The following is a 16985-nucleotide window of genomic DNA, read 5'->3' on the forward strand; positions in this document are numbered from 1 at the left end:
AAGGGCTCGCCAGGAGGACATTGTGTGCCCTAATTACACTCTGCATCCCTGTGCAATTGGTCGGGTGCTGAGAAAATTACAGACCTGCAAATGAAATTAGGAAGGGGATGCCTGGCAGCAGCAGCAGCAGCAAAGAAACCAGGGAGCATGAGAGAGAACGAGAGATTAGCCTGGAGTTTAATTCGTTGTTTCCAAAAGAGCAGTTAATGGATTATGACAAATGTCCTACTGCTTTCCCTAGTGCTGTGTTAAAATGGAAATGGAAAGTCAATTTTCCTAAATGGATTTTAAATGGCCAGCCGTGTGTGTGTGTGTGTGTGTGTGTGTGTGTGTGTGTGTGTGTGTGTATTTTCACAGGCTGATTTCCCCCCCCCCCCTCAGGATACATCTCTGGCATCTGGCTTCCTTGGGCCTATTTCCCTTCGGGGTTTGTTTTCTAAAGGACTCAAAATGGCAGGCCCTGGTGATTTGTGGGCCATCTCAAGATTGGCTGGTACTTCATTTGGGTTGTAGGGTTGCCATGTGTCCTCTTTTCCAGGGCAGGTCCTCTTTTTCATGGGTGTGTAAAACAAGAGTCGTCATAGAGATCCATAGTTAAAAGCAGAAATTGGCAAATGTGTCCTCTTTTTTGCTCTTCAAAATTTGGCAACCCTACTCCCAATGCATTTCCCTTTAGTCCAATCTTACAAGTTCAATCTGTACCATGGGATCCACTTTTCAGCTATTACAATATATGCCCATCTTCCTTCTCCTTCTCTCCTGCTCTCTTTCTTCCATTCTTGACTTTCTGACTTTCTCTTCTTTCTTTACTTAATTCTTTCTTTACTTAATAATAAGCCCCACTTTTAAAAAGGTGTGTGTGGGAGAGAGAGAGAGAGAGAGAGAGAGAGAGAGAGAGAGAGAGAGAGAGAGAATGATTGTGGAGCTCAATTGTGTGGCATGACCCAGCAGCTGAAGGCAATATATTAGCCAAGACCTCATTTCTTCTTTGTAACTTGGAAGATCATCCCCAAGACTGCCTAGATTTGCCTGGTATCTTTCAATCCTATATTTTTGCTTCGTTGCAACTGTTTGTTTACTTTTGGTCTTTATCCTGCAGTGCCCAGGAAGACCCTTGGGAGTGCCAAGCAGGCTGGACACAAAGCATGCTTGAATCATGAAACATCATAGGAACACCATGCTTGCCTTAGCTCTGCCAGTACTCAGAGGGTTTAATAGCAGCACACAGTGCCTACCGTGTGTGTGTGTGTGTGTGTGTGTGTGAGTGTGAGAGAGAGAGAGAGAGAGAGAGAGAGAGAGAGAGAGAGAGAGAGAGAAATATGGTGCAGTTGGCAGGCAGGGTCGATCTGTGTTGTAATCCCTTTCAAAATTGCTACAGGCTAGTGGAGAATGTTCTCTGAATATGAAATGCTTATTACTTATATTCTGTCCTATATTCTATACTTAAGAGGCTTTTCCCCACTCTTCATCCTTCAGGGCTGCCCATCTCAGAGGAATATCCCCTGGAGTCTTTCCCCCAACCGAAAACACATTATGTATCTCCCCCTACATACTCTCTTCTGTGTATGCAGCTGCCCTTTCCCAAGAGTCTGAGTACATATATCTCCTCAGGGCTCAAAGCCAGGAGCGAAGCACCCAGACCTGGGTGTCCTCTGTCTCCCAGGGCTTGCCAGTCTGGCTCCAGTTTTATCATGCAACTCTCACTGTATTGCTAAGTGACTGGAGTGCAGTCAAGATCCCTGCCACGTGGCTGTAACACAGGAAGGATGCAATCCTACCTCCACTTGGCAGTAATATGTTTAGCATCTGTATGATGCTTTAGGAAAGGGGCAGGCAACTTTTTCTTTTTTTGAAGATCTCATTCTCTCAGGGGTAATCTGACACGGGCCGCATGCCAGCGATGGGTCGACATTTCAATCAAGCTATCGATCTGCTCCCTTTCCTGGTCAGGCACCACAAGTTCATATCCCATAAACATATATATGACATTGGGGTTTTATTTTAATTTTGCCCTAGTGCACACTGTGCTTCTGCTGAATAGTAGTTGCCATTTTAATGCACATTTACGCAGTTTTGAGAGATCGTTTTGGAGCACTTCACAACCTGTTTTTGTTCTTACCACCCTAAACAGATTGGTGTCATCAGCAAACTTTGAACTATGACTGCTCACTCATAACTCTACATCATTTATGAAGAACTTTAAAAAAACCCACAGGTTCCAGCACTGATCTTTGGAGGAACCCATGTCCTTTTTGAGAACTGTCCATTTACCCCTACTTTATGTTTTCTGTTCTTTAACTAGTTACCAGGGCAGATACAGAAGGGCATCTGGGGCTACCTAAAATAAAGTTGACCCCAATAGCTCTGGATTGTCCACCTGTGCTTTAGGACATACAAATACTTTATATCTCATTAATCCGGCAAGGTGGTATCCTCATACTGTTGATTGGAGGAGGAAGGTGGCTGAGCAATAGTGTCTTGTCTGAAGCCATCTATATGGTCCATGGCAGAACCAGAGACTTCCAGATTCTATCTCTTTCCCACAGTGTTATAGTAGCTTTCATGACTTGCCCATGAGTAACCTATATTGAAGTCCATGGGATTTAGTTATGAGCAAGCATATGTAAATGGGTCTTCAAATAGTACGCTCTGATGGTTCTCTAGGAATTGTCCCACTAAGAAGTATGCTTCCTTGCTTGCATCTCTGTTAAGGATTGGTGTCCCTAGAGAAAGGAAGTGACAATGACCTGGTTCAGATATGATATTCTTGACCCAATAAACCATGCAGCATTGCACTGAGAAGAATAGTTGTGTTTGCACTCCCTATCCTCCCTTTCTTATCCCTTGAGTGCCTTAATGCAAGAATCCCAAACCAGGAAAAGGTAGTGACTACAGTCCTTGCTTTCAAACCACGGTATATATATCTGAATTGGGCCAATGACTATGCAAATATATTAAGTTACGAAGTGGGGGTAAGAATAAAGGAAGCTGCAACTGACAAGGAGTCAAAAAGTTATGAAATTCAGGTTGTTGTCCATCAGACACCGTTCTTTCAAAGCCAAGAACTGATGTCGGGTTATGAGGTCTGCATTTCTGCTTGAAGCACGTGCAGCTAAATTTCTCACATTTCTCCTCTTTCATTGCAGGGATTGAGTATGGAGAGGTGCTTCCAGATTCCTTCCCATCAGCCCCTGCAGAGTCGCTTCCCCATTTCCTACTGGAGCCACAAGATGCCTACATTGTGAAGAACAAGCCAGTGGAACTGATCTGCAGAGCCAACCCTGCCACCCAGATTTACTTCAAGTGCAACGGCGAGTGGGTGAACCAGAACGATCACATCACCACAGAGAGCTTGGATGAAATTACAGGTGAGAAGGCTTAGAGGATTGAACCATCTCTCAGGCCCACCAGACCTACTACTAGGTAGAGTTAGGCAGCTGCCTCAGACAGCACATTTTGGAGATCAGGGAGTGGCAGTGCGGAAGTTAGAGGACAGAACTGTATTTGCCACAGGGCCTGCCTACACCATAAGCCAGCCTAAATTAGCCCCCTAGATTAGCCTGCTGCCTTCAGGTACAGAGGAGAGCACTGTTCCTTTGCCAGTACTGAAGAAAGATACCTTCACCTCAGACACCAAAATATCCTGGGCCGGCTCTATGTGTCAGCTCTACTCTTCTTTTCTACCCTTCAAGCATGATATTTTATATCTTAGATTTTTGTTTCTCCATTGAGGCATATGCTGCAGAGCACATCCCCATATGTTATATAATATATTTTTTTAAAAAAATACGTTGACTTGCCTTCTTTTGATAGCTGAGAATTAAAACTGACAAAAGTTCTCCTAGCCTGTCTCTCATTCAGAGCAGTTCTGGGATGCTTGGTCAGAGGAAGAGCACTGGGCCAAAGCAAGTGATTTTTCTCTCTCTTTAAATTCCTGTCTCTATGAAAGCTTAGCAGAGGTTCTTCAGTGAGGAGACCAGACATGGTGGCCAAGCCTTTCTGACAACCAGCTTGTGCACCAGTGTTGCCCCATGAAATGAGCAGCCACCTGATAATGTTGGGTGTGTTTCAGGGTAGTGGTCTTCATCTGGTGGGTCAAGACCTGCCATTGGGTCATAGCCTGATCTAAAGTAGAACAGCACAAAAGCAGAGCAACTCTAAAGGTAAAGGTAAAGGAACCCCTGACCATTAGGTCCAGTCGCGGATGACTCTAGGGTTGCGGCGTTCATCTCACTTTATTGGGCGAGGGAGCCGGCGTACAGCTTCCAGGTCATGTGGCCAGCATGATTAAGCCGCTTCTGGCGAACCAGAGCAGCACACAGAAACTCTTGTTTACCTTCCCACCACAGCGGTACCTATTTATCTACTTGCACTTGACATGCTTTCGAACTGCTAGGTTGGCAGGAGCTGGGACTGAGCAACAGGAGCTCACCCCATCTCGGGGATTTGAACCGCCGACCTTCTGATCAGCAAGCCCTAGGCTCTGTGGCGGGTGGCGTTGTGGGTTAAACCACAGAGCAACTCTACCACCATAGAAATATGTGGAGTGAGAGATAGATGTAGACATAGACACAGATGGATCTGCAATTGTTTGTTGGGGTTAAAGGTGGGTCCCAGGTCTGAAAAGATTGACAGATACTGTTCTAGGGGACACACTCAGCTAATGAACTGGCCTGGCCAGCTCGCTCTCTCTAAAGGGAACCCCCAGAATCGTCTGCAGTTCACATGGTTCTCTGAAAGCAGACTGATATAGAAAGGTTTTCCTGGAGGTAAAATGTCTGCAAGCCAGAGTAGTAGTAATGTACTACACCCGATTGTTTAGATAAGCCCTTGATAACACTGAATCATGGTGTAATTAATTTCAACATCCTATTAGGGCGAATTGTATCAACATGTCTGTGGTGGAAGAAACAAAGTCCCACTCTTAACGTGCAAATTCATGCTAGTATTTAATAACAACTGTTTAGGCATATTTTCATTAGATTTTCCAGTAAAGTGTTTCACAAGAGGTTCTTAAGAAAACCATATAATCTTAAAAGCAAGGGTTGGTAAAATTCTGTCATGGATCAGAAACTTGCTAAGAACAAGAAAGCAAGCAGTAGGGAAGCGTAGTCAATTTTTACCGTGGCAAGAGGTTAGCAGTAGGTTCCCCACAAGAATCCAGACTGAAAGTTCAGTTTTATGCAGAGATGCTGCTGGGGATTTTCAAGGATTTTACAGCCATCCTCCAGCAGCCTTCTGTTGTGAACTTGAATGGGGCTAGCCCACCAAAGTGAATGATTTATAGATTGTTGCCTCAGGACATTAGAAGCCTTGCTGCGATTGAACTTCATAGAACCGGGTCTCCTTGGCTTTGTGACAGACAGATCCTCAGATAACTCGCACTGGTTCAAATTCAGTTCAAGGGTATTGTGCCCACACCTGATCAGTGCCATGAGAAATTGCGTCTTAGTCTTGTTTGAAACAAGCTCATCAGGCGATGTCCCAGTACCAAGCTTCATCATTTAAGTCATGAAGTCCTAGCACAACCCTGGAAATGGGCTACATGTGCATGGAATTGGCTTACCCCCAAACTAGCACTGACTGTCCCTGTAACCTGCTTGTGGGCTTCCCAGAGGGACCTGACTTTCCACTGCCAGAAACATGATGTGACGAGGTGGGCCTTTGATCTGATCCAGGATTGCCAGTCTTATGTTCTTATACTTTTTGAAATACAGTGAGGGATCCTGTATTGTCTATATCTTCATACCAACTTTTCTGATCAATTCTAGCATACTAAAATCTAGAGAGAGAGATCTCTTTCTCTTTCTTTCTTTCTTTCTTTCTTTCTTTCTTTCTTTCTTTCTCTCTCTCTCTCTCTCTCTCTCTCTCTCTCTCTCTCTCTCTCTCTTTCCACACACACGGGCAAACTAGACATGGTTAGGCAGATGTGAAAGATTCTGGTAGGCCTCAGTTTAAGTACTTGTTCCATACCGATCCAGGGCTGAAGTACTATTTTCTCTGACTTCAGGGGATGGAGCAAATGTTAAGTAATATTTAATCTTAGCTTTCAAAAATCTCCGCCTTTTCTCTTGTAACAAAAAACACTTGTCACCACTTCAGCTGATAACCCCTCAGCCATCTCATGTTTAAAAACAGGTCTGAAAATATCTTAACATTCACCTGCCTCTCTCTCTCCAACCCCATCTTAAAGTTGCTTAATATGCGCCCCCCCCCCCATTATTGTGGACAAGTGGTTCCACAAAAGAGGGGAATATTCAGCCCAGCTTGATCCTAAGTCATGTTCTGCTTAGAGCACTTCTCTAGATTTTCCTCAGTCATGGATGAAGAGTCTTCGAGAGCCATTGTGAAAAGGGAGTCACTAGTAGAAGGGCCAGACCTGTAAACAAAATGGTCCAGGTGAGGTTTTTAGGGTTTGGGTCATTTTGTTAAGTGAGGAAATATTCTAAACAACAGAGGTAGCTAAATGGGTGGCATAATCTGGGATGGATTTTAATACAGTGCCAACTACTTATAAATAGCATTATAACTTCTGCCCATTAAAACTACTCTTGTCAGTTTCACTCCAAGAACTCATTACAAGGTCGCTCATTGTATGGTTTCCACCTGAGGGCATTTTCTGCTCCTTTAGAATGTAAGAAAAGCTCCTTAGTATGCTAATTGCTTCAGCAGTGTAATAGCACATGGTAAATCTTCTGAGGTGCTTAGTGTGGGTACTGATGACACTTTGACATCCTAGGCCTGATCAGTTCGTTGTGGCCAAGCACTGAATTTACACACGTCAGAAACAGAGTCAACTTATGACCAGTTCAGAAAAGTGTGTGACCTGCACCACCATAATTCAAATCTCATGAAATCATCTCTGAGGGCTGATTTCGCAGCCTATGTTTTCTGGCCAAAGGATAGTTTCTGTGAGCAATGAGCAATCCCTGCACCCTTAGAAATGAAGGATGGCTTTTGACATATCAAAAAAGCTTCACCTACCTACACAGTCAGCTTCACATTTAGCTGCTTCCCACCCCCATTACTTCTCAGCAATGGAACTTGGGTGCTGTGCTGAAGATGCAAATATAACCTGCCCTGTTGCCCTAGATAAGATCCATTTTGGAAATGGCAAACAAGTACCAACAGCCAACTTGCGGAGGAGACTGAGAGGGTGGCTGGTTGCACTTACTGGTAAATGTCTGATACTGCTGAGTGTGCATCCTTGCCAGGACTGTGCACGGGGACAGGCTTGATTAAACAGGTGTGGCCATCTTGGCAATTTCAGAGAGGTGTTGCTAATTCCATTACATGATCCTTCATCCTTGTGGTGCCTTCTTGTTTTTCCTCACTCCTGCTCCCCAACCCTTTTGTTTGGGAGGTGCTGTAGCTCAGCAGCGGAGCCCGTACCTTGCAGGCAAACAGTCCCAGGTTCAGGCTCCGGCGTCGCCAAATAGGGCTGGGAAAGAATCCTGCCGGTCCATGTGGACATCACTGAGCTAGATGTAGCAACATTCAGACTCAGTATTGGGCATCCTCCTTCGTTGACACATCAGCTGCCATCACCTTTATTTCTAAGTTTGTGCAAGCATCAAACAAAATGGTCTTCTATGCGTGCTGTACTTTAATTGTTAGAGTTCTGCCCTCTTTGTGTATTGAAGTGGCCCCTTGCAAATGCATGTACGTACACCCACGCTGAAATTTTTAAAAAGCAGAGCAGTGCTGGCAGGTATATTAGCAGCAGTGGCCAACATGGGGGGAAGAGGTTCTGGGATAGCAGTGGGTAGTGGGACCAGAGGTTTAAAAGATTTGGTTCTCTGCAAGCAAGGACTCCTACCCTACCCCCCTGTTAACTGTGGAAACCCTTCTAGAGACCTGCAGTGTGAAAGACAAAAAAGCTCACCATAAGCATGTATAATGCACTCACATGCACGAAGAATGATCGCAGGAGAAGAGTCCATGCACACACATGGAGACGTGTTTCCGTGTGCTTAATATTTGATAAGTTCCCTACATTCCACAGAAACAAAACTCTAATAGTCAATTTGAGCTGGTGCATTTGCAAGATTCCCCAATGAATCCATGCAATTTCTCCACAAGAGAATGGCCTGGTTCACATGCAACACCAAGCCAAACTATGTCATAGCATAGTAGTCCCAATCCTTTCAGAGCCAGGGCCCAAAAATGCATTTGAGAGACCCATTTGTTGATTTTCCTTTGCCATATGTTTGCATGGTGGTGATGCTGCTGTTGTGACCCACCTTAGATCAGGCCACAGTAGTGGGTCCCAACCCACCAACAACCAGTGGTTTTGCATGAATGAGCAAGCATGGGGCACCCAGCATGAGAATTTTTTTCCTCCCCCCCCCATCTCAGTCCTACTGTTCCCATATTACCCAGAGCAAAAAGCCATGGTTTGGCTTAGTGTTGTGTATGAAACCAGGTTTATGGTTTGTCTCACCCCAAAAAAAATCATGAGTGGTACGCCAAGAACAAACTGTAGTATTATGTATGAACTGGGCCAGTGTCTTAGTCATGCTGATAGGGATCTTGCAAGAGGTTGTCTATATTGGGTATGTATGTATGTATGTATGTATGTATGTATGTATGTATGTATTGAAAAAGCCATGGTATGACTTGGGCTCCCATCATCTTCTTTTTCATTAGCAAGAAGTGGTTGCAATGTATATTATTAACAGGCAGAAAATATTTCTTTTCTTCCCCTTTCTCTCTTTTTTTTCCCTCTCTCTCTCCCATTTGCTCAGTGCAATCTCTCTTTGTAAAACAATTTTAAATGAATATATAACTGTAATTAAAGCTTCCATTAAACAAGTCCGCGCTGCACTGTTGAACTCACGCAAAAAGTCCACATTAAATGCCTTCGAGGGCTAAATTATTTAATTAGGATTGAGGTTGCCAGCATGAATAGCAAATGGATTTGCAACAGGCAGGCAAGAGGCTTTAATGTCCCAGGAGACCACTTGCCACACATTCCTGCCATCCCGCCTGCGCTACCATCACACCAGCGAAAGGAGCGAGACATGTTAGGATGTGATCCACAGGCACTGTACAGCAAAGGAGAAAGTTGGAGGAATTAATATTTCTTAAATATTTTAACTGACTACCATTCCATCCTTCTCAAAGGATTTGGTGTAGGGAGCCACACACACAATCATACCATTTCTACTTTACATTCAGAATTCAAGAAGCACCTAACTGTCAAAAAAATAAGTAAGTCTTGTCCTCGGGTTGCAGGTAGGGAAGGAGGGGAATTTAAATTCTGTCCGCATTTATAGGTGAACCTGCATAACTTGCCGTTTCCCAAACATTAAAGGTAAAGGTAAAGGGACCCCTGACCATTAGGTCCAGTCGTGGCCGACTCTGGGGTTGTGGCGCTCATCTCGCTTTATTGGCCGAGGGAGCCAGCGTACAGCTTCTGGGTCATGTGGCCAGCATGACTAAGCCTCTTCTGGCGAACCAGAGCAGCGCACGGGAACGCTGCTTATCTTCCCGCCGGAGCGGTACCTATTTATCTGCTTGCACTTTGATGTGCTTTCGAACTGCTAGGTTGGCAGGAGCAGGGACCGAGCAACAGGAGCTCACCCCATCACGGGGATTCGAACCACCAACCTTCTGATCGGCAAGTCCTAGCCTCTGTGGTTTAAACATTACTCGGACTGAAATGCTGCCACCCTTCTTCAAAATGCACGCTTCTCAAAATTTTGCAACACAGTTCTCCAGCCAAGCAATGTGTACAGAAATGCATCTATTAGGACAAAGCATGAATAAAAACGCATGCGTTATTAGTGCAAATAGCACACAAGAGTGTGTTCTTGTCAGAGATCAGTTGAAACTGACCCATTTGCCACTCTCCAGTTGAAGAGCTGGCGGCATCCCTAAGATGGTTGGGTGGCACTTTGTATGCCTCCTTCTGGCAACTCCTACAGCCAAGCTGGTGCCAGACATATCACTCTGCTTTCCTTTGGACCACATCAACAAGGTCTTGTCGTTTGGGCAGCCCACGACCTCCATATGCACTGCCCAGGCTTGCATCCCAGAGAGGTCAAAAAACAATGTGGGAGGCATATAAGCTGCAGGACTGGCAGTGGATGGCCTAGATGAGTAACGATTGTCTGTATCTTTCCCATGCTGCTCACATTCTCAGCTTACCTAACTATTATTTGCTTCCTCTGAGGATCCACTTCCTATCCACTGCCTGCCTGCCTCTACCCCTGCCCATAAATCTGTTTCCCCCTCCATCATTCATTACATTTGTGCCCAGCTGTTCCTCCAAGATGACATACATGGTTTCCCTACTCCCATTTTATCCTCACAACAACCCTATAGTGACTGATCCCACATCACCCAGTGAACTTCATGACTGAATGGGGATTTGAACCCAGGCTTCCCAAGGTAAAGGTAAAGGCTTCCCAAGTACTTTCTTCCAAAAGCTGGGACTTGGGCTAGTTGCTGAGTCTAAGAAGAGAATGAGAGAACACTATGAATATATGCTGCAGATTTAAATGGGTTTAACAAGCAATCTTGTCTTTCAAGAGAATTCTGGGAATTGTAGTTTGGTGAAGAGGTCCAGATCTCCAGAAGTTGATTCTCAGTAGCAGCACCAGGCTATAACAGACATGCCCTCTTCCCGGGGAATTCAGTGAGGAGTGTTCAGTGATCTCTGAACAGACTAATGCATGCAGGCTACAATTTGCAATATTCTTTGGTGAGAAAACCAGGGAAGAGCACCAGAAAGGGTTTGTGGTAAACAAACTTTGTCCGTGGATATAACAATTGAAGCATGGTCACCCTTCAGCTTATGACCACTACAGGTAATTAAGTTTGGGTTTGAAAAACAGAAGTGATTTGAAGGTCATGGTGCAAATATACCATTTATTTATAGAACGGGTCAGTCCTGGTAGTTTAGAATTTGAGCAGATGCCTTAAAGTATAAAGAAAGAGGCTTCTGAGACCTATTCTTATTAATAAGATGGCAGCTTCCCAGACCCACAGAAAGCAGTTGGAAATGTCAGCCATAACGGGCTCAAATCCTTTATCTGTCTCTACCTACCATGTTCATTAAAGTAGCAGCCATCTTTATTGAGGGCATAAACATCTTTAGTTCACGTTGCATATCTTTAGTACCACCGTTTGTGTGTGTGTGTGTGTGTGTGTTTTATAAGCAAATGAAATACAATTGTCATAATGGGAAAGGCAAGAGAAGCAGTTGCTTCAACTGCTGCTGAATCCACTCTGCTCTTCATTTGTAGACAATTGGCAGCGAGGTTTTACTATATTAAGGCAATAAGATTAAAGCACATGCTTATGTGCCTTGCTGAATTGAGGCTGTGATTTTTAATGTGACGGTGAAGCGATTAAGGTTGCACTAAAACAGGAGGAGTAATGGGGTATATCTTAGCCAGTAGTAATAGCGGCTCTTTCGTAAAACAGCTGAATGTTGATAATGGCTCTATCAGAGTTATCACCCTTGGGTGACTCTAGAGTTCTGCCCTCGATGGGAAGTTCATTTGACCAGAAACAGCCTCCCTTATGACTTGAGGAGCTTCTTCTTTCAAAACATATTTCATTTGCTCAGCCTGTTGGTACTCAGTTCTTAATCATCTAAAATTCTCGCCTCCTTCCACTTCTTTCTTTTTGCAACTGCCTCTTTTCACACACAAACACACAGAGAGACAGAGAGACAGACAGACATAGCAACCATTATTGCCCTACTTTATCCCTTGGGTTGGTAGAAGTTTATCTTCCCTATAACATGAAAGTACCAGATCCCCCTCCCCTTATGGGGCCTAGCAGGGCCAAGAAAACTGTGTACCAACTGTAGATAGCTTAAAAGGGGGGCAACGCCCCATCAAGATATTAGGCTTTTGTCCTGGACTGTACATGCCCCCTAGCCAATTAAAGAAAGTATATGTGGACATTGAGATCTGCTTTATACTGAAGTCAGACCATTGGTTCATCTAGCTCACTCTCGTCTACATGGCCTGGCAGCAGGTCTCCAGGGTTTGAGATTGAAGTCTCTTCCCCAGCCCCCTAACCAGAGATTCTGGGAATTAAACCTTGGGCCACCTTCAAGCAAAGCAGGTATTCCAAACTTAATTTTAAGAAGCACTCTGTGGGCAGTTGGGGTGGAGGTAAAAGATGAAAAAGTGAGAAAGGGCTCCTGAATCTTTGGTCGTTGTTTGGAAGAGGCAGGACCAGCTCAAGACATTTTGTTGCCTGAGGCAAAAGACAAGATGGCGCCCAAACTCGCATTCCACCATACTGACAGTTGAATCTTACTTCAACACTAGCTGTGGGTCAGCATCCTCCACTGGAGGGCAACAGGCCATCTTAGGGGACACAGAGCCAGAGGGGACACACAACTCTCTGCTCCAACACCTTCTGCTTCCAACCCTACAACCCCAAGGAAGTGCCGCATGAGGCAACCCTGCCAAATCTGCTACCTAGCCCAAAAGAGAGACAGGGAGCTGCCTTCTACATTACGGTAAACCCTCACCTTACACATGTTTGACTTGTGTGATGGTGATTCAACCCTAATTCCAACCATATGTAATTGCACAAGTCAAGTCTCATGCAAGGCGGGGAGCTTGAAAGCAACAGGGGGGAAATCTGCTTCATTTTCTGCAGGACAGCTCTTCAGATATTTGACGAGTGCTAGCATGGAATCAGCTGAAGCTCTTTTCATAGGTAGTGAGGAAACCATGGATGTTATAGTCAACCATGCCTTCTTTCTGGTGTGTAGGACCACCATTTCCCCTTCTACCCTTGCTTCAGCCCTGTGTATGCATTTCTCACTTCCATGCAGCCGTTTCTTTCTATATCCTCCCATATCATAGAATCATAGAGTTAGAAGAGGCCCAAGGGTCATCGAGTCCAACCCTCTGCAATGCAAGAATCTCAGCTAAAGCATCCATGGCCCATGGCCATCCAAGCTCTGCTTTGAAACCTCCAAGGAAGGGAGAGTCCACTGTCCTAGCTTCTCATCCCCCCCTGGCTCTCATCATTAACCCTCCTCCTTGTTTTCTCTTCTTCCAGGGCTCCTTGTAAGAGAAGTCCAGATTGAAGTCTCTCGTCAGCAAGTGGAAGAACTCTTTGGCTTAGAAGACTACTGGTGCCAGTGTGTGGCATGGAGCTCTGCTGGGACCACCAAAAGCCGAAGAGCTTACGTCAGGATAGCATGTAGGTCTTGAGTGTGTTTAACCTTCCTTCATACAGGTATTTTTCATACTGTGCATTTCTCCCAGGTACTTAGTCTATTTGTATGGAGGGACAAAGATGGACAGAATACCCCCCAAGAGCCACATTGTAAGCAGTTCATGTTTGCTCAAATGTGAGCCGTTCTATACATTTTGGGCACGTTGGGGTGAGTGTGTGTGTAAGAGAAAGAAGGAGGGATACCCTTTGTTGGAAAGGATAATTTTATGTTACATTTTCCTTTGTGAGGGTTGTGGGTTATTTGTTTTAATGAGCAGAACAAGACAAAAGAGAATTCATTTCATCATAGTTTATTGGATTGTTTGATTTAAGGATTTCAGTGGGCTTTTCACATATGTTCATATATTTATGACCCCATTCTCATGGAAGAAAATGAGAGCCCTTGACGGTGGGATCAGAATGGCAAAGGTTAGGCCTTACTGTGTGTTTAATAATCGAGGATGGAGGCAAGGTATTTTGATGTCAGGGGAAGTTTGTTGTCTTTATGTTCGGATGCTGCTTGGAAAAATATTGCCAAACTTGACGCGAGAGTTCTTGAGGTGGGAGCAGTGCTCTTCATTGACATTTGGACACTCACTGACATTTTTAATCAAGCTGGCAGACCGCAATGTCCCTTTGGCATGACTTCCCCTGTTTTTCAGCACAGAATAGATTTGGCTGCTTTTCAATACATCATCTCCAATTTTGGCATGATGGCACCCGTGGTGGGAGTGGCAATTTTTGTTAATGTTCAGATGCCAGGTGTCATTTTGCATCAAGATGGTGGACTAAACATGACTTTGGGTTGACTCCACCCATTTTTTGGTGTGGCACATCCAATCTCACAAATGGCACAATGTTATTTTTATTTCTAAAAAATATGCAGTGCTTATATATCCGGGCACTCCACACTAGTTTCAAAATATGTGGCTTTATTTTCTACATGGCTCCCTTCCCATGCTACAAAAAAATAAAAATAAATGTACAGTGGTGCCTCGCAAGACGAAATTAATTCGTTCCGCAAGTCTCTTCGTCTTGCGGTTTTTTCGTCTTGCGATGCACGGTTTCCCATAGGAATGCATTGAAAATCAATTAATGCGTTCCTAGGGAAACCGCCTTCGGACCAGGTCCGGGGACAGTCTGCCCCCGGACCTCTTCTGAAGGCTGGGGGGGGGAACAAGGGCTTTTCTTCCCACCCCCAGCATTTTTAAAAACCCTGGGACAGCGGAGGACTTCTCCGCTGTCCGGGGCGATCTTAAAATGCTGGCGGGCGGCATTTTAAAATCGCCCCGGACAGCGGAGGACTTTTCCGCTGTCCGGAGCGATTTAAAAGCCCCTGGGAAGGCAGGCAGGGGGGGACAAAGACTTTCGCCCCCTGCCCGCCTTCAGAAGGTGTTCCCGCCCCCCGCCCCACTTCGGAACAGCTTTCCGAAGTGGGGCGGCTGGGGCAGGTGTCCCCACCCCCCCTCCCCACTTCGGAACAGCTTTCCGAAGTGGGGCGGCGGGGGCAGGTGTCCCCTCCCCCCCTCCCCACTTCAGAACAGCTTTCCGAAGTGGGGCGGCGGGGGCAGGTGTCCCCGCCCCCCTCCCCACTTCGGAACAGCTTTCCGAAGTGGGGCGGCGGGGGCAGGTGTCCCCGCCCCCCCTCCCCACTTCGGAACAGCTTTCCAAAGTGGGGCGGCGGGGGCAGGTGTCCCCGCCCCCCCTCCCCACTTCGGAACAGCTTTCCGAAGTGGGGCGGCTGGGGCAGGTGTCCCCACCCCCCCTTCGGAACAGCATTTTAAAATCTCCCCGTGTCCCGGGAAGATTTTAAAATGCTGGGGGTCGGGCTGCCGACCCCCAGCATTTTAAAACCTTCCTGGGACACGGGGAGATTTTAAAATGCTGGGGGTCGGCAGCGCTTCGCTCCCGACCCCCAGCATTTTAAAATCTCCCCGGGACAGAGACTTCTCTGCTGTCCCTTGGAGATTTTAAAATGCTGGGGGTCGGCAGCGAACGCTTCGCTCCCGCCCGCCAGCATTTTATGATCGCCCGGGGCAGGCGGGGGGAAGGCAGGCGGGGGGGAGCAAAGACTTTTGCCCTCCGCCGGCCTTCAGAAGAGGTCCTCTTCTGAAGGCCAGCTGTGGGCGAAAGTCTTTGCTCCCGACCGCCAGCATTTCCCTATGGGCTTTCGTCTTGCGATGCAAGCCCATAGGGAAATTCGTCTTGCGAAGCGCCTCCAAAACAGAAAACCCTTTCGTCTTGCGGGTTTTCCGTCTTGCGAGGCATTCGTCTTGCGGGGTACCACTGTATTCTCAAGGATTAGAAATGCAAGGATTAGAAATTTGTGCGAACAGGCACTATAAACTTGCAATATGCAGTTCTAGAAGCAGTGGTTGTTTGAGGGATGCTAGCCAGTGAACTTTCTCATTCCAGCAGATCATGCTGTGATAAGATCTACAATGATCAAGTCTTGTTCATAAAACAAGACAGCAAATTATCATTATTGTCATCATTGTAATCATCCTCAAAAATAATTACTTTGGACAGCATTTATTTTCATTGGAACAGTTTGTGAAAACTGCTTGAGAGAAATTAGGTGGGTTTTAGTGCCACCTACTGGTTAATACTGGGGCTTGTTTACTCGTGATACAGTTTAGTTAAGCACACAAAGTTCTTTGAAACTGATGCAATATTCAAGTATTAAGAAAAGCCGCTTAATATTGCTAATATATTCCTGTTCCCTGTGGCTGCAAGCGATACAATCATTCTCTAATGTTGATGTACAGAATTCAGAACATTTTAGCAAAGGTTTTAATGCACGGGGAAGGAATAGTAGGGAATTGAGATATTTTGTTTGGGAGTAGAGTTAATAGAGGCAGAGGCAGATCAAGAAATTTTGCCATCTGAAGCAAGCACAAAGTGATCTCCTCTTTGCACACCGTATACTAAAGCCAGCTGGACTTGTAGTTGTCTCCTACTTCAGCATTTGGGTTAGATTAGTTAGATATTGGAAGGCATGATGTACAGCAGACATAACTCTGTTGTCCAGCACTTCACCACTGCTACCCACCCACCCAGATTCTACCGCTTGAAGCAGCTCATCACCACCTAATGGTAGGGCAGGCCCTGAGCAGACACACAAAAATATCATGTCCTACATTTTATGGAGAGCAGCTATGCAGGGCTCTGAAACCTTGTCCTCTCTCAACTGTTTCACCCATTTGATTGCAAGCCCATACATCTTTGGAAGCAGAAGTGGCTTACCACCAAGTAAATATATCTGAGTGAGTGTAAAATACAAACTCTGCATGTCCATCCCTCCTTTAACTACCTCGATGGGATCATCTGAGTGCTTCTGAAAACCCTTATTGAGATAACCCGTGAGACCAATGGAATGGCGCCACAAGGCCTTTTAAGCAGTGCATTTCCCCACAAATCTCAACATCTTCATTTCAGTAAGAATTGGCAGCCTTGCTGAATAAGGAACCTCATTTAGCAGATTTCTCCCACCAAAGAAGCCTGAGAACCGTAGTTGGTTAAGGGCGCTTGCAGTCAGTGGCGTAGCGTGGGCGGTGCAGGGGGGGCTGGCCGCACCGGGCACAACATCTGGGGGGGGCGCGCTGGCACTCACAGCTCTCTGCCCCTAGGGCAGAGGGGGCGCAAATTACTTGCCTTGCCCCGGGTGCTGACAACCCACACTACGCCACTGCTTGCAGTTGTAGCTCTGTTAAAGTGTAAACTGCAGTTCCTAGGGTTGTGGGCAGGGGAGAAAAATGTGCGTTAAATCTCTGGTGCGTACCCAGCCT

At 45.8% G+C, this 16985-nt stretch overlaps 1 protein-coding gene across 2 annotated transcripts in view; it reads left to right on the forward strand.

Moving 5' to 3' along the window:
* UNC5B (unc-5 netrin receptor B) overlaps positions 1-16985 on the forward strand; it is a 174371-nt gene that overhangs the window by 122731 nt on the left and 34655 nt on the right. For both annotated transcript variants that reach the window (XM_081189579.1, XM_081189580.1), the window contains exons 2-3: positions 3147-3368; positions 13039-13182. In XM_081189579.1, the coding sequence (XP_081045705.1) occupies positions 3147-3368; positions 13039-13182 (366 nt within the window). The remainder of the gene's footprint in view (positions 1-3146; positions 3369-13038; positions 13183-16985) is intronic.

This window comes from Podarcis bocagei, assembly GCF_964188305.1.
Source record: "Podarcis bocagei genome assembly, chromosome: 4".
In the NCBI taxonomy this organism is placed as follows: domain Eukaryota; kingdom Metazoa; phylum Chordata; class Lepidosauria; order Squamata; family Lacertidae; genus Podarcis; species Podarcis bocagei.